Genomic DNA, 17560 nt, shown 5'->3' on the forward strand with positions numbered 1-17560 from the left:
CAGATATGTGGGTTTTTCCCCCTCACCGAACAATTTTCCAACATCAGCTGGGTGTCCTACAAGTTAACTCGATTCTGACACTAATTGCCTGGAGTTACAACAAGTTAATGGCTCAGTCCTACAAGATCACCCCCACTTCAGAGTCCAGTCATAAGTGGTGGGTCCCCAGGTCACCCAAAACTTCTGTCTGACTTGGTTACAAATTGGTGGTTCCCACAACCTCCTCTTCATGTTCACTTATTTGCTAGAATAGTTCACAGAGAGCAGAAAGAAAAGTTACTAAGTTATGTGTTTATCATAACACAATGCAACTCAGGAATAGCCAGATGGGAGAGATACATAGGCATAGGGCAATGACATGATTTGGCTGTGTCCCCACTCAGATGTCATCTTGAATTGTGGCTCCCACAATTCCCACATGTTGTGGGAGGCAATTTAATCGTAAGTGCTGGTATTTCCCATGCTGTTCTCTTAATAGTGAATAAGTCTCATGAGATCTGGTGGTTTTATAACAAGGAGTTCCCCTGCACATGTCCTATTCTTGCCTGCCACCATGTAAGACGTCCTTTGCTCTTCTGCCATGATTGTGAGGCCTCCCCAACCATGTAGAACTGTGAGTCCATTAAACCTCTTTCCTTTAGAAATTATGCAGTCTCGGGTATGCCTTTATCAGTAGCATGAGAACAGACTAATACAGGCAAGGTATGGGGAAAGGGGTGCAGAGCTTCCATGCCCTCTCTGGGCACACTACCCTCCCACCACCTCCATGAGTTCAGCAACCCGGAAGCTCTCTGAATTCTGTAGCTCAGGGATTTTTTTTTTTTTTTTTTTACCTGTGACCTTGCCTTCTCTCTCTCTCTCTCTCTCTCTCTCTGTGTGTGTGTGTGTATGTGTAGATTTCTTTCTTTCTTTTTAAAAACTTTTATTTTAGGTTCAGGGGTACATGTGCAAGTGCTATGGTTTGGAGTTGTGTCCCCACCCAAATCTCATGTTGAACTGGAATTGCCAGTGTTGCAGGAGGGGCCTGGTGGGAGGTGACTGGATCATAGGAACAGTTTAATGGTTTAGCACCATCCCTCTAGTGCTGTTTTAAAAGTGTGTAGCACTTCCTCTTCCTCTTGCTCCCACTAGGTAAGATGTGCTTGCTTCCCCTTTGCCTTCTACTGTGATTGTAAGTTTCCTGAGGCCTTGACAGAAGCAGAAGCCTATACAGCCTGCAGAACTGTGAGCCAATGAAACATCTTTTCTTTATAAATTATCCAGTTTCAGATACTTCTTTATAGCAGTGTGAGAATGGACTAATAAAAAAAATTGGTACCAGAGAAGTAGGGCATTGCTATAAAGATACTTGAAAATGTGGAAGTGACTGAAACTGGGCAATGGGCAGAGGTTGGAAGAGTTTGGAGGGCTCAGAAGAAGAAAGGAAGATGAGGGAAAGTTTGGAGCTTCCTAGAAACTTGTTGAATTGTTGTGACCAAAATGCTGATAGTGATATGGACAATGAAGTCCAGGCTGAGGAGGTCTCAGATGGAGAACTCTCAGATGGAACTTATTGGAAACTGGGGTAAGGTCACTCTTGCTATGTGTTAGCAAAGAGACTGGCAGCATTATGCCCCTTCTCTAGACATCTGTGGAACTTGAACTTGAGAGAGATGATTTAGGGTATCTGGAGGGAGAAATTTCTAAACAGCAAAACATTCAAGATGTGACTTGGCTGCTTGTAAAAACCTACAGTCATATGCATAAGGAAATAAATGATCTAAAACTAGAACTTTTATTTAAAAGAGAAGCAGAGCATAAAAGTTTGGAAAATTTGCAGCCTGGCCATGTAGTAGAAAAAAAATTTCAGAAGAGGAATTCAAGCCAGCTGCAGAAATTTGCATCAGTAAAAAGGAACTGAATGTTAATAGCTGAGACAATGGGGAAAATGCCTGGAAGGCATTTCAGCAAACTTCACAGCAGCCTCTCCCTTCACAGGCTCAGAGGCCTAGGAGGGAAGAATGGTTTTGTGGTCTGGACCCAGAGCCCCACTTCCCTGCACAACCTTGGGACAGTGCTCCCTGTGTCCTGGTGGCTCAAGCTCCAGATATGCCTCAGGCAGCTGCTCCAGAGGGTGCAAGCTGCAAGCATTGGTGGCCTCCACATGGCATTAAGCCTATGGGTGTGCAGAGGGTAAGAGTTAAGGCTTGGGAGCCTCTGCCTAGATTTCAGAAGATGTATGGAAATAGCTGGATGTCTAGGCAGAAGTCTGCTTCAGGAGTGGAGCCCTCATGGAGAACCTCTACTAGGGTAGTGCAGAGGGGAAATGTGGAGTTGAAACCCCCATGCAGAGTCTCCAGTGGGGCACTGCCTAGTGGAGCTGTGAGAAGAGGACCACCATCCTTCAGATCCCAGAATGGTAGATCCACCAACAGCTTGCACTGTGCACCTGGAAAAGCCACAGGCACTCAATGCCCTTGAGAACAGCCATGGAAGCTGAGCCCTGCAGAGCCACAGGGACAGAGCTGCCTAAGGCCTTGGGAGCCTAGCCCTTGTATCAGCGTGGCCTGGATGTGAAACATAGAATCAAAGGAGATTATTTCAGAGCTTTAAGATTCAATGACTGCCCTGCTGAGTTTCGGACCTGCATGGGGCCTATAGCTCCTTTGTTTTGGCCAATTTCTCCCCTCTGGAAAGGAAGTATTTATCCAATGCCTATACCCCTATTGTATCTTGGAAGTAACTAACTTGTTTTTGATTTTACAGGCTCGTAGGTGGAAGGGACTTGTCTTGTCTCAGATGAGACTTTGGACTGGACTTTTGAGTTAATGCTGAAATGAGTTAAAACTTGGGGAACTGTTGAGATGGGATAATTGTGTTTTGCAATGTGAGAAGGACACAAAATTTGGGCTGGGCCAGAGACAGAATATAGTTTGGATTTGTGTTTCTGCCGAAATCTCATGTCAATTTGTAATCCCCAGTGTTGGAGAAGGGGCCTGGTGGGAGGTGATCAGATCATGGGGGTGGTTTAATAGAACCATACCCCTAGTGCTATCTTAAAAGTGTGTAGTACCTCCCCTCCACTTCCTCCTGCTCCCACCATGTAAGATGTGCTTGCTTCTCCTTTGTTTTCACCATGATTGTAAGTTTTCTGAGGCCTCCTCAGAAGCAGAAGCCTCTATAGCCTGCAGAACCATAAGCCAATTAAACAACTTTTCTTTATAAATTACTCAGTTTTAAGTATTTCTTTATAGCAATGTGAGAATGGACTAATACAGCAGGTTTGTTATATAGCTAAGCTCCTGTCGTGGGAGTTTGTTGTACAGATTATTTCATCACCCAAGTACTAAGCCTAGTACCAAGTAGTTATTTTTTTTGTTCCTCTCCCTCCTCCCACCCTCTACCTGCAAGTAGGCCCCATTGTCTGTTGTTCCTTTCTTTGTGTTCATGAGTTCTCATCACTTAGCTCCCACTTACAAGTGAGAACATGTGGTATTTGGTATTCTTGCATTAGTTTGCTAAGGACAATAGCCTTTAGCTCCATCCAAGTTTTGGTAAAAGACATAATCTTGTTCTTTTTTATGGTTGCATAGTATTTCAGGGTGTATATGCACCACCACATTTTATTTCTCCAATCTATCATTGATGGGTATTTTGGTTGATTCCATGTTTTTGCTATTGTGAAAAGTGCTGCAAGAAACATTTGCATGCATGTATCTTTATGGCAGAATGATTTATATTCTTCTGGGTATATACCCAGTAATGAGATTGCTGGATCAAATGATAGTTCTGTTTTTAGTTCTTTGTAGCTCAGGGATTTTTATCTCATAGGCATGATGGATTATCAACCTAGTCACCAGCTCCTCTCCCCTGCCTGGTGGATGGGGAGTGGGGCTGAAAGTTTCAAGCTCTTTCTTTCCTTCTTTTTTCCCTCCCTCCCTCCCTTCCTCTCTCCCTCCCTCCCTCCCTCTCTTTCTTTCTTTCTTTCTTTCTTTCTTTCTTTCTTTCTTTCTTTCTTTCTTTCTTTCTTTCTTTCTTTCTTTCTTTCTTTCTCTCTCTCTTTCTTTCTTTCTCTCTTTTTCTCTTTCTCTCTTTCTTTCTTTTTCTTTTTCTTTCTCTCTCTCTCTCTTTCTCTCTTTTTCTTTCTTTCTTTCTTTTTCTTTCTCTCTATCTTTCTCTCTCTTCCTTTCTTTCTTTCTTTCTTTCTTTCTCTCTTTCTTTTTCTTTCTCTCTATCTTTCTCTCCCTTCCTTCCTTCCTTCCTTCCTTCCTTCCTTCCTTCCTTCCTTCCTTCCTTCCTTTCTTTCTTTCTTTCTTTCTTTCTTTCTTTCTTTCTTTCTTTCTTTCTTTCTTTCTTTCTTTCTTTCTTCTTTCTCTCTCTCTCTCTCTCTCTCTCTTTCTCTCTCTCTCTCTATTTTTTCTTTTCTTTCTTTTCTTTTGTTTCTGAGACAGGGTCTTTCTCTGTTTCCTAGGCTGGAGTACAGTGGCACGAACATGGCCCACTACAGCCTCAATCTCCTGGGCCCAAGAGATCCTCTTGCCTTGGTTTCCTGAGTAGCTGGGACTACAGGTGTGTACCACTATGTCCAGCTGGTTTATTATTTTTTATTTTTAGTACAGATGTCATCTCACTATGTTGCCCAGGCTGGCCCTGAACTCCTGGGCTGAAGTGATCCTTTCACCTTGGCCTCTCAAAGTTCTGGGATTACAGTTGTGAGCACCTTGCCTGGCTTTTTCCAAGCTTCTAATCATGGCTTGTTCTTTCTGGGGACTAGCTCCCATTCAAGAGCCCACCAAGAGTCACCTTATTAGAACAAAAGACTCTTCTATTCCCAGGAAATTCCAGGGATTTAGGAGCTCTGTGTCAGGAACTGGAGTCAAAGGCCAAATATTACAACAAAAGATGCTCCTATCACATTTATCACCCAGGAAATTACAAAGATTTTAGAAGCTTTGTGCCAGGAACTGAGGACAAAGACCAAAATACATATTTCTTATTATATAATAAGAACACAAGAAGTATCCTGGCTGTGTCTTCCCTTCCTCCACACTCATCCCCAGTTTCTGGGACTCACAGAGGAGGGAAACTTGGGAACTCCTCTCCCTACCTGCCCAGCCCCAGTGCCACTACCTGAATTAAGCCATCATTGATTCTTGCTTGTTTCACAGCAACTGCACCCTAACTATAGAGAAGAAGTCCACACCCATTTAGGATGGCATTCAAGGACCCCAGTGTTTTTCCTCTTGTTGTTTGCCTCCTGCCTCACTCCAGGAGTGAGTGATCTAGAATAATCTCATTCTAGATAATTAATATTCTCTTGGTACTGTGTGCAGAGCTGTTCCTTATTGCCATTTTCTTGCTGTTCCCCTTGCCTCCAATGCCCTTTTTACACAGCCTTCTTTCAAAATCCTCATCATCCTTCAAGCACCTTATGCTACAGATCTAACTGGAAGGCCACCTCCTCCATGAAGCCTTCCTTATCACTCATCATCCTCAGAATCAATCACTCTTTCTTTGAGCACTGCCCAGTCTTTCCATTGCATGGAAGTTCTTTGTGGGCAGGCATAGTGTCTATTTGTCTTTCTTTTTTTTCTTTTCTTTTCTTTTTTCTTTTTCTTGAGACAGGGTCTTGCTGTGTCACCCAGGTTGGAGTGCAGTGGCGCGATCTCAGCTCTCTGAAACTTCCACCTCTCAGGTTCAAGTGATTCTCCTGCCTCAGCCTCTTGAGTAGCTGGTATTACAGGCACCTGCCACCATGCCTGACTAATTTTTTGAATTTTTTGTAGAGATGGGGTATCACCATGTTGCTCAGGCTGGTCTGGAACTCCTGGGCTCAAGTAATCTGCGTGCTTTGGCCTCCCAAAGTGCTGGGATTACAGGCCTAAGCAAATGCATCTGGCCTCTATTTGTCCTTTTATCTTCCTGCCAGCATCGACCCCTGCCCAGTGGAGTGTTGGCACAGAGATGGCTTGCAGATGGAGGGCTGAGTGAGTCACTGGATTTCTTCCTTTTAGGCATCACGTTTCACAGCCTACTGCCCAGATCGGGTCTCCCTGTTGGTATGTGTGGGTAGCGTGCCTTAAAAAGAGCATGGGATTTAAAATCAGAAGACTTGGGCTCAAGTTTGCTACTTGAGTGACCTTGGGTAGCCTGACAATATGATCTTTCTTACAGACTTGTCATGAATCTCTAGACAGCCATGGCAGGAAAGTGCTATGTAGACCTTGCATTCTGTTCAAATGTGAGTTTTTGCAGCATTACTTAGTCATACCAGGTCAACAGGATCTGTAGGCCTCTGGGGACAGTCTCAGCTGGCCTTCCAACTAGGTTTGACTGAGCTCTTTCCTGCCAGGATGAAGGCCTGAGGTGTGACCCCTAAGATGCCATGAGCGATCCTGCAGACCTGGAGAGAGAATGAGCCTGCACACCTCAACTCATCCAGACTTCTGGTTAGGTAGGGTTCACTCTTACAGCTCTATGCATGTGCCGGGCACTTGATATCCTGGGCAGATGGGAAGTCAATCTCTTCCTTAGAGACCACCTACCAATGCTTGAATCATAGCCAGCCTTCCCCTCTGCAATGCCTTTTTTTCTTCTTTTCAATTTTAAAATTGAGATATAACTCACATAACATAAACATCACCAAAGTGTACATTTAAAGTGTGATATTTATTTATTTATTTGAGACAGGTCTCACTTGTTCATCCAGATTGGAGTACAGTGGTGCAATCCTAGCTCACGGTAGCCTCAACCTCCTGGGCTCAAGCGATGCTCCCAGCTCAGCCTGACAAAGTGCTGGGATTACGGTTGTAAGCCACTGCCTGGTCTAAAGGGTGATTTTTAGTTGTGCAACCATCACCACCATCTCATTCCATAATAGTTTCATCACCCCAAAAAGAAACCTTGTAACTATTAGCAGTCAGCCCCACTTCCCAATCCCTGGCAACCACTACTCTACTTTCTTTCCCTATGGCTTTGCAATTCTAGGCATTTCATAAAACTGGAATCATACAATGTATGGCCTTTTGTCATTAGCTTATTTTACTTTGCATGTCTTTAAGGTCCATCTATGTTGTAGCATGTAACAGTATTTCACTCCTTTTATGGACTCCTTTTATGACTGAATAATATTCCATCATATGCATATAACACATTTTGTTTATCCATTTGTCCATTGATGGGCATTTAGGTTGTTTCCACTTTTTGGCTATTATGAATAATGCTCCTATGGGCATTTATGTGCACGTTTTTGTGTAGACATATGTTTTCAATTCTCTTTCAATCCTTGAAGTAGGATATTACTCAGAGTTACTGTGTAATTCTATGTTTAGCACTTTGAGGAACTGCTGGATTGCTTTCCAAAGCAGCTGCACCATTTTACATTCCCACCAGCAACGTATGAGAGCTCTGTAATCCTCTTGACACTGGATTCAACCTCTGCTTGCCTTAGCATTCTGAAACTGTCAGGCCCAAGAGAGAGAATTCTGCAGTTAGCTTTCACCCATCTTTTCCCCAAAGTTATAGTTATGCAAGACAACAAGCTTTGCAAACTTTAATCATCTGAAAAGAACACTTGGACCCCTGGGTGCAACAAGGGTGACTTGTCTTCCTTTCTAAGGGGACAATACAGCCTTGATCCTTTTGACTAAGAGGAGCCAGGTATAGATACAGCTCAGCATCCCCACTTGGCTGGTGTGCACAGAGACGAGGCAGCACTCACCTGGGCTGTTTGCCGAGAAGTCTTATTAAGGAGATGCTGCCAGGCATGTGTCAGGTGTGTCTGCACACCCTCATCAGCCTTTGGTGGATCCTCAGGCTGCTTGGCAAGGAGCTGGCACTGGCTCCTGTGGTGCCTGGGGTGTGAGACCGGAGAGACATCTGTCCAGGTGGACAGAGACAATGGCTGCAGGCTACTTCCTCCTGGGTACCTGACTGGAGAACATGTAGACATTTGCTGTCTGCTCACAAGGCACTGGGGAGCAGAGACTTCTCAACTCCACTTGTTGTTGTTTTTTTTTTGTGCCTGGGTACACAAGGGCTCTATTTGCAGTGGCTCAGACCTGCCAGCCTCAGTGAGGAAGGGTTTGTTTGTGCAGCATCTGGATGTGGGTGCGAGGTAATCAGGCAGGTGGGGTGGGAAGGAGATTGCTAACCCCAAAGGAGTTCCCTTGTGCAGAAGGAAAATTACCAGCTGTGCTTACTCTGAAATTGGGTGGAGGAAGGGCTTGCTCATTTCAGTCAGTCTAAGGGGAATGTTTCTGGGAGGTGCAGGGGAGAAAGAGGCAAGAAAAACAATCCCATAGGATACTTGTTAATGAACGAATGACCCTGCTGGAAGGTGTCAGGTTCCTCATACCTGGTGCACATTTATCCACAGCACATCTCATAACTATAGGTGTTTATTCATGCAACAAATATTTATTGAGTCCCTACTGTGTTCCAGGAGCTTTCTAGGGTTCAGGAATACAACAATGAGTAAAACAAACAGGGGTAATTATCCTCATGAAGATCAGAGCCTTGTGGGATGGAGAGACATTAATTAAATGATTGCAGGAATTGGTGTGGGGCAGGATCTTGCAGGTTGCTATGAGAGCGTATAAGAGGGGAAAGTGGCTTAGTATGAGTGTGGAGTTGTCCAGAAAACCTCTCCTGGGGCACCCAGGTCTGCTGGATGAACAGGGCTGGGGTGGGGAGAAGAACATTTCAGGTGGAGGACACAGCAGATGTCAAGCCCTGAAGCGGTACAGAACACAACATTCCAGGAATGGAAAGAAAGCCAGGAGGGGAGAATGGAGCGGGAGGAAAGTTGGGCAGGGCCAGCTGCTCGAGGTCTAGTGGGCTGTGCAAAAGCCCCCTTGCTCTTCTCCCAGGAGCAGCGGGCAGCCATGGGGGGTTTTAAGCTTGGCAGTGACATGGCCAAGATTTGCAATGACCATTCTCTGTTGACTGAATGGAGTTGTGGTTCTGGTTTTAGGGGTGGTTGGGGCCACCCAAGTGAGACAGGGTCAACTGTGTGGGCTGGTGAAAATGTAACTGTGAACACGGGATGAGCTTAATAGTGGGCAGATGTGGAATCAAGGGGAAAGTGATGTTGAGGGAAGGAAGATGGGGTCCCTAAGGGGGCATGGACCATAGTTTTCTGAGGCTAGTTTTAGCCTCTGAAGGCCATTTTGGCCTTGAATTTCTTTCTTTCTCTTTCTTTCTTTCTTTCTTTCTTTCTTTCTTTCTTTCTTTCTTTCTTTCTTTCTTTCTTTCTTTCTTTCTTTCTTTCTCTCTCTCTCTTCTTTCTTTCTTTCTTTCCTTCCTTCTTCTTCTTTCTTTCCTTTCTTCTTTCTTTCCTTCCTTCCTTCCTTCCTTCCTTCCTTCCTTCCTTTCTTTCCTTTCTTTCTTTCTTTCTTTCTTTCTTTCTTTCTTTCTTTCTTTCTTTCTTTCTTTCTTTCTTTCTTTCTTTCTTTCTTTCTTTCTTTCTTTCTTTCTTTCTTTCTTTCTTTCTTCCCTTCCTTCCTTCCTTCCTTCCTTCCTTCCTTCCTTCCTTCCTTCCTTCCTTCCTTCCTTCCTTCCTTCCTTTTTTCTTTCCTTCTTTTTCAGACAGGGTTTCATCACCTCGTCACCCAGTCTGGAGTGGGTGACTCACTACAGCCTTGACCTGACCTCCTGGGCTCAAGCAATCCTCCTACCTCAGCTTCTTGAGTAGTTGGGACTACAGGCATGCACCACCATGCCCAGCTAATTTTTTCATTATTTGTTTTTTAAGAGACTGGGTCTTGTTATGTTGCCCAGGTTGGTCTTGAACTCCTGGGCTCAAGTGATCCTCCTGCCTCAGCCTCCCAAAGTGCTGAGATTACAGACCTAAGCCACCATGCCTGGCCTGGCCTTGAATTTCTGATGAAATCTGGGAAACCACATGTTTTTCTGAACACCTGGGGAGCGACCCTTCTTTCTACTTGCTCAAACCTACCCACCTAGCTAAGTGCTTAACACATGGACTGTCACTGGCTTAGAAGATCAGAGTTGGAGGCCTCAGAGGTCGGCTGGTCCAGAGCTTCTCAGTGGGCAGCCCTGGATCCTTGTATTAGCATCATCTCTGGGGTAATGGTTTGAAGACTACAGATTCCTAGGTCTTACTTCAGACCTTCTGAATTATAACTCTTTTTTTGGGGGGGATGGGGGTGGAGGATTTGTGGTAGCACCTATTAAGGAATCAGCATTTTGAGCGAGTGCTCCGGGGGATTCTTCTGCACACTGTATTTGTTTCCTGCAAGTTCTGTAACAAATGACCACAGATGTGGTGGCTCAGAACAACATACATGTATTCTCTCACCGGTCTGGAGGCCAGAAGTCCCAAGGCTGTGAAGTCGACATGTCGGCAGGCCCACGCTCCTCCAGCGGCTCTAGGGGAGAATCCATTCTTGCCCCTTCCAGTTCCTGTGGCTGCTGGTGCTCCCTGGAGTGGGGCAGGATCTCACTAACCTCTGTCTGCCTCATCTCATTGCTTCTCCTTTTTGTCTATTGTCAAATCTTCCTCTGCCTTCCTCTTATGAGGATACTTGTGTATTTAGGGTCAGGATAATCTTCCCATCTCGAGATTCTTAACTTAGTCATAGCAGCAAAAACCCTTTTCCCAGATAAGGGACTATTTACAGGTTCTCAAGATGAGGACTTGGTATCTTTGTGGGACCATTTTCTAGTGTGCCACAAACACTGAACTTCAAAAAGCATTGATGTGGTTGATATCCTTCGGGTAGACCAGATGTAGGAAACTGGAGCCCAGAGAGAAGTGACTAATCCAAGGTCATACAGCTTGTAACTCACTTCTGAGATTGGAATCAAGGCTTCTGATTCCAAGGCCTCTCTGGGAATCCTGGCTCCAAGGAATAGTGATACTTGACATTCACTGAATGTTACTTCCATACTGTTCTAAGCAGATGACATGTACTATCTCATCACTCTTCCAAGCAACCCTTTGAGGTAGGGTCTCCTATGATCTTCCAGTTCATACATTAAAAAATTTAGGATAAAAGAGGTTAAATAACTTGCCCAACATGACAGAGTGAATTACTGGGGGAGCCAGGATAGAAACCGAGGCAGTCAGAAGCCAAAGCCTTCACTCACAGGTGAAACCTCCTCCAGCAGGGCTTATTCCAAATCTGGCCTATGAATCACCACTCTCTGATATTTTTTGCTTCCCTAGGAAATATGGACCCAAACTTTTCTGGCAGGAAGAGGGCCGTGTAGTAACCACTTGCCTTCTTCCTGCTCAGAGCCATGCCTCCAATTCCTTGGTGAATATTTGCTTCAAGCTGCACAATGAGCCTTCTTATCTCAGTCAATGGGCTTGATGCAAGGCAAGCGGATCTTGCAAAGAGGTGTGTGGAGGGGATGCCGGGGTGGGGGTAAAGATCCTAATGGATTTCTTAGGCTAATGGCCTGGGATGGGCCCTGGAAGGTTCCCAGACCCCAAATGATTTGCAAAAGGCAGAAGAAGAAGGTGGGGCAGATTGGCCTGGACCTTGGGTACATATTTGTCCCTAACCATGACTCACTTCCTTCTGGAACAGGGCCTCAGGTGAAATGTTTGTCTGCTCCACCTCCCTTAGTGCCTTATAACTCCCCTCCCAGTGGAGCAGGTGTCTGAGAGTACGGTGCAGCCTCGCCCTTCAGTCCACCCTACAGAGTCCACGGCATGGCAGCCCAGGCGGCTGGTGTATCTAGGCAGCGGGCTGCTGCTCAAGGTCTTGGCTCCAACCAAAAGGCTTTGAAATACTTGGGCCAGGATTTCAAGACCCTGAGGCAACAGTGCTTGGACTCAGGGGTCCTATTTAAGGACCCCGAGTTCCCGGCATGTCCATCAGCTTTGGGCTACAAGGATCTTGGACCAGGCTCTCCGCAAACTCAAGGCATCATCTGGAAGCGGCCCACGGTAAGGAAGCGGGCTTGCTGTTGAGTGACATACAGGGTGGAGGGGCCTTACATCTGATTAGGAGGAACTGAGGGAGAAGTTGAGGCTGTGGATCCTAAGTGTCTGGATCTCACATTTCAGACCCCTCCACCACCACCTTTTTTTTTTTTTTTTTTTTTTTTTTTTGAGACAGAGTCTTGCTTTGTCGCCCAGGCTGGAGTGCAATGGCACGATCTCAGCTCACCACAACCTCCACCTCTTGGGTTCAAGTGATTCTCCTGCTTCAGCCACCCGAGTAGCTGGGATTACAGGCATGTGCCACCATGTCTGGCTAATTTTGTATTTTTAGTAGAGATGAGGTTTCTCTATGTCGGTCAGGCTGGTCTCAAACTCCCAACCTCAAGTGATCCACCCACCTTGGCCTCCCAAAGTGCTGGGATAGCAGGTGTGAGCCACTGCGCCTGGACCCCCCCACCATCTTTTGAACTCTTTTTTTTTTTTTTTTTGAGACAGAGTCTCACTCTGTCACCCAGACTGGAGGGCAGTGGTGCGATCACAGCCTACTGCAGCCTCAACCTTCCTGGGCTTAGGTGATTTTCCTGCCTCAACTTCCCAAGTAGCTGGGATTACAGGCATGTGCCACCACACCCGGCTAATGTTTATATATTTTTGTAGAGACAGGATTGTGCCGTGTTGCCCAGGGTGGTCTTGAACTCCTGGGCTTAAGCCATTTGCCCACCTTAGCCTCCCAAAGTGTTAGGATTACAGATGTGAGCCACCATAGCCAGCCTGAACTCTTGTTCAGAGGCAGTGAGGTATAGAGAGAAGAGCATGGATGAGCTTTGGAACTAGGTAAGTTAGATATGAATCCTAGCCCTGCCTGTGTTGTCTTGGGCAGGTAAACTCTGTGAGCTTTAGTTTTCTCATCTGTAAAATGGCATTTACTGGCACCTTATTTTTCAGGGTTGGTATGAGAATTGGAGATAAATCTCAGGGCATAGTGCCCAGAACATAATAGATGCAGAATACATAGTTGTTATTAATGCATATGGTCCCTGGACCAGTGCACAATGGAGCAACTCAGTGCTGGATACAGTTAGCCCGCTGGTAAATTGTGACAACATCATTGCTGAAAGGTGCATGGTTGCTCAAGGTCATGAATTGACATTCCATCAGGGCTGGTGAGTGGAGAGGTGGGAGCTGGGGCTCTGGGGATGCGGATGGAAGGCAGGGGCTCCTAAATGTAGTTACTGATACTACCCAAAGCTCAAGGGCAAGGGGTGGAGAACGGTCCTCCCAAAACCTCGGCCCATGACCTATCACTATGTGACCCTTGTCAGGTGATTTAACCTCAGGGTTGAGAACCGCCCCCATACAGAGTGAGAATTGAGCTCATCTATACAAAGTGCTCTGTTCAACAGAGCTCATAGCAATGTCTCAGGAGCGGGACTATGAAACGACCTGGGCACCTTTTGTCTTCTAAGCCATGATAGGGAAATCAAGTCAGGGTTCCTATTTTCTTGGCAGTGGTTGAAACAGGAAGATAAAGGGAGAGCACTTCTTCTAAAATGGTCAAAATCACTATTTAACTCCAGCTACCTCTACCCTTTTTGCTTTGATCCTGTTGATTTTGTGCAACAGTTTTCATCTCTGAGAATAACTCCTTGGCCATGCTGCCCTCCCACACACCGTGGTTCATCTTCCCATTCTCCTCTGAAATCTATGAGGTTACCTGGTATGTTGATAAAATCCAGATTGGGAGTTATGGTTTTATATTCTAATTTCAAGACGGCCACATTTCATTTCAACGGACAGTTTTTTTGGGCTTCTTTTTTGTGCCAGGCATGGGCTCTGCACTGATTGGGAAGGTGGTCAGGGAGAAACTGAGGAGTGAGCTGTGGTCTCAGCTCTGATGGAAAGTGTGGGGAGACACAGGTGTGAATAAAGGACTGATGCCCAAGGCAGAATGAAGTAAGAACTCTACAGAGGCATAAATGATGGGCCATGGGAACCTGGGTTGTCACCACTGGGTGGTGAAAAGCCTTAGGGAGGGGTACTATTGCAGATCCCAAGGGTCTTGGGGTAGGGGAAGAAGGGGGAGAAAAATTTCCTTTGGAGACCAAAGTCAGGTTTCAGTTAACCTTTGCTTAATTTTTCTCCTTTCTTTGAAATCCTTAGAGACTTTACCTCCTTAACCACATAGCCTATTCTTTCCCAAACCGTGTCTTCACCTGTTCTCATAGTCTGTGGAAATGCGGTAATTGTAGACTGGATGTGCTGATTTGTGGCTGTCAATGGAGGAAGTAAAATCCAGAGCATCAGGCAGTGGAACCTGAGTAATGTGGAAGGTGCAATTGAAGGGCTCCTATCTGGAGTATTCAAGTGTGTGTTGAGTAAATAAATGTGTGTCAAAATTTAACCTCTCCATCCCTAATCATCAGTGAAAAATGATCACACAGCTGCTTTTGGGCAGGCTCATGCTCATATACCACAAGGTTACATTAGAGAATGCAGACTTATCCTCTAAGATCTTACAAGTTATTGAATAGACTCCTGAATCAGTAAAGATTCTGATCCTGTCTCTATGAGGAACATACACTGAACGCTGAGAAAATTAGCCTGTTCCTAAATGGTTCATTATTATTTTTTCCTCCCAAGAGGCCTTTCAGGGGTTTGCAAACAGATTGGGGTATCCAGAAATGTGGTGCATTATAAGTTTACTTGTTGCATTTACTTATTTATTTTTAAATTGTGGTATGATACACATAACATACAATTTACCATCTTAACCACTTCTAAATGCACAGTTCAGTGGCATTAAGTACATTCCCATTGCTATGCAACCATCACCACCCTCCATCACCAGTATTTTTTTTATCTTGCAAAACAGAAACTAAATACACATATAAAAACTTCCCATTCATTCTTCCCCCAATTTCTTTCCTTTTCTTTTTTCTTTTTTCTTTTTTTTTTTTTTGAGATGCAGTTTCTCTGTTGCCAAGGCTGGAGTGCAGTGGCGCAATCTCGGCTCACTTGCAACCTCTGCCTCCCGAGTTCAAGCGATTCTCCTGCCTCAGCCTCCCAAGTAGCTGGAATTACAGGCGCCCGCCACTATGCCTGGCTTATTTTTTGTATTTTTAGTAGAGATGGAGTGTTGCCATGTTGGCCAGGATGGTCTGGAACTCCTGACCTGAAGTGATCTGCCCACCTTGGCCTCCCAAAGTGCTGGGATTACAGGTGTGAGCCTTTGCGCCTAGCCATTCCCCTAGTTTCTGACAACCACTGTTCTACTTTCTGTCTCTTTGAATTTGACTGTGCTGGGTACCTCATATAAGTGGAATTATACAGTATTTATCTTTTTGTGACTGGCATAACTCACTTAGCATAATATCCTCAAGATTCATCCATGCTGTGGCATATGTCAGAATTTCCTTCCTTTGAAGGTTGAATAGTATTCTGTGGTGTATATAGACCACAATTTGTTTATTCACTCATCCATTTTTGGTCTTGGGTTGCTTCCACCTTTTGGTTATTGTGAATCATGCTGCTACAAACATGGGTATACAAACTTCTCTTTGAGACCCTGCTTCCAGTTCTTTTTGTTATATACCCAAAAGATATGACCTGTGGCTGGATCATATGGTAGTTCTATGTTCAAGTTTTTGAGGAACCGCTGTACTATTTTATATAGTGGTTGTGCCATTTTGCATTCCCACAGCAGTGCACAGGGTTCTGATTTCTCCACATCCTTGCCAGTGTTTGTTATTTTCCTTCTTTCTTTCTTTCTTTCTTTCTTTCTTTCTTTCTTTCTTTCTTTCTTTCTTTCTTTCTTTCTTTCTTTCTTTCTTTCTTTCTTTCTTTCTTTCTTTTCTTTCCCCTTCCCTTCCCTTCCCTTCCCTTCCCTTCCCTTCCCTTCCCTTCCCGGTGGAGTTTCACTCTTATCACCCAGGCCAGAGTGCAATGGCGCAATCTTGGCTCACTGCAACCTCTGCCCCTCAGGTTCCAGTGATTCTCCTGCCTCAGCCTCCTGAGTAGCTGGGATTACAGGCACTCGTCACCATGCCCAGCGAATTTTAAATTTTTAGTAGAGACAGGGTTTTGCCATGTTGGCCAGGCTGGTCTTGAACTCCTGACCTCAGGTGATCTGCCCCCCTTGGCCTCCCAAAGTGCTAGGATTATAGGCGTGAGCCACTGCGCCAGCCATTTTCTGTTTTTTGATAGTAGCCATCCTAATGGGTGTGAGGTAATATCTTATTGTGGTTTTGATTTGTGTTTCCCCAAAGATCAGCGATGGTGAGCATCTTTTCATGTGCTTATTGACCATTTATAGATTATCTTTGGAGAAATGTCTAACCAAGTCCTTTGCCTTTTTTTTTTTTTTTTTTTTTTTTTTTTTTTTTTTAAGGCAGAGTCTCACTCTGTTGCCCAGGCTGGACTGCAGTGGTGCAATCTCAGCTCACTGCAACCTCTACCTGCCGGATTCAAGTGATTCTCATGTCCCAGCCTCCCAAGTAGCTGGGACCACAGACTCCCTCCACAACATTTGTCTAATTTTTTTGTATTTTTAGTAGAGATTGGGTTTTGCCATGTTGGCCAGGTTGGTTTCAAACTCCTGGTCTCAAGTGATCCATCTGCCTCGGCCTCCCAAAGTGTTGGGATTACAGGTGTGAGCTACTGCGCCCAGCCCCTTTGCCTATTTTTAATTGTGCCATTTGCTTTTTTGTTTCATTGCTGCTTTTGAGGGTGATTTTGTACTTCTTCAGTGTTGGGGGCTTTAAGTCAGCTGACTAAATGTGACTCCTATGATCCTGGTTCCCACACAGACGTTAACTTCTACCGGCCTTTGGGGGAAAGGAGATGAGATGTGCTGAACGTATATGTACACATGTTTTTGTCCTTTCAATAATAAAATAAAGCTTGATACTTAGATGTTTTCTGAAATCATACCATTTGACATCTTGTCACTGCTGGGTGTTTCTGCCTGTTCATAAGCAACTGGGCAATGATTTGCTTGGGCTCTTGTCCCAAGGGTTTCAGGACAAGTTTGCCCAGAGGAAGGGCTCAAGGTCAAGCATGGGTTCTCAGGATGAGCTTTTGGTTATTCACAATCCTGAGACTATTTAGGGTTGGGCAAGAACAATCCTATCACAAACAGCATGGTTGGCTATGCGAGATCAGGGGGTGTTCTTAGCAGGCAGATTTTTGCCTCCTTATTTTCTGACTTCCCCTCTGTGCTTGGTCAATGCCCAGCCCAGGTCCTGTGGTTTGAGGAATGCCCAGCATGAGCGGGCCCTGGTGCAGCGCAGTCAATGATATTCTTCCCTGAAGTGTCCACTTTTTGGCAATTAAGTGGTTTATTGATCTTAAGGAGAAATACAGCAAGACAGCAATGAAGTGATGTCAGCTGCATAGTAAGGACCCAGTTCAAGAGAAATGTCAAGGGGATGAATTGTTGGGAGGTTAGGATAAGGATGAGGGTGAGAGGCCTCAGCTTGGAGCGACTCTTTCTTCAGCTGCTATGTCTTGGATTAGTGAATCTGGAGTTTTCAGTTTAGCCATGATTTATTGCGTGCTGGTTGTGTTCAGATGCTGGAGAGGAGGCTTTGTGGAGCTTTGGCTCCTCAGGGAGAGACATATGGACAGCTGGCAGGCTGCAGAGTGGTTAAGAGCATGAGCTCATGC

At 45.1% G+C, this 17560-nt stretch overlaps 2 protein-coding genes across 2 annotated transcripts in view; one reads left to right on the forward strand and one right to left on the reverse strand.

The window, feature by feature from the left end:
• Positions 1 to 17560, reverse strand: part of CNIH4 (cornichon family AMPA receptor auxiliary protein 4) — a 728363-nt gene that overhangs the window by 544058 nt on the left and 166745 nt on the right. The window lies entirely within an intron of this gene.
• Positions 11609 to 17560, forward strand: part of CAPN8 (calpain 8) — a 74497-nt gene continuing 68545 nt past the window's right edge. Inside the window, exon 1 of the mRNA XM_050760711.1 lies at positions 11609 to 11899. Within this exon, the coding sequence (XP_050616668.1) occupies positions 11663 to 11899 (237 nt within the window). The 5' untranslated portion in view covers positions 11609 to 11662. The remainder of the gene's footprint in view (positions 11900 to 17560) is intronic.

The sequence above is a fragment of the Macaca thibetana genome, chromosome 1 (assembly GCF_024542745.1).
Source record: "Macaca thibetana thibetana isolate TM-01 chromosome 1, ASM2454274v1, whole genome shotgun sequence".
Lineage (NCBI taxonomy): Eukaryota > Metazoa > Chordata > Mammalia > Primates > Cercopithecidae > Macaca > Macaca thibetana.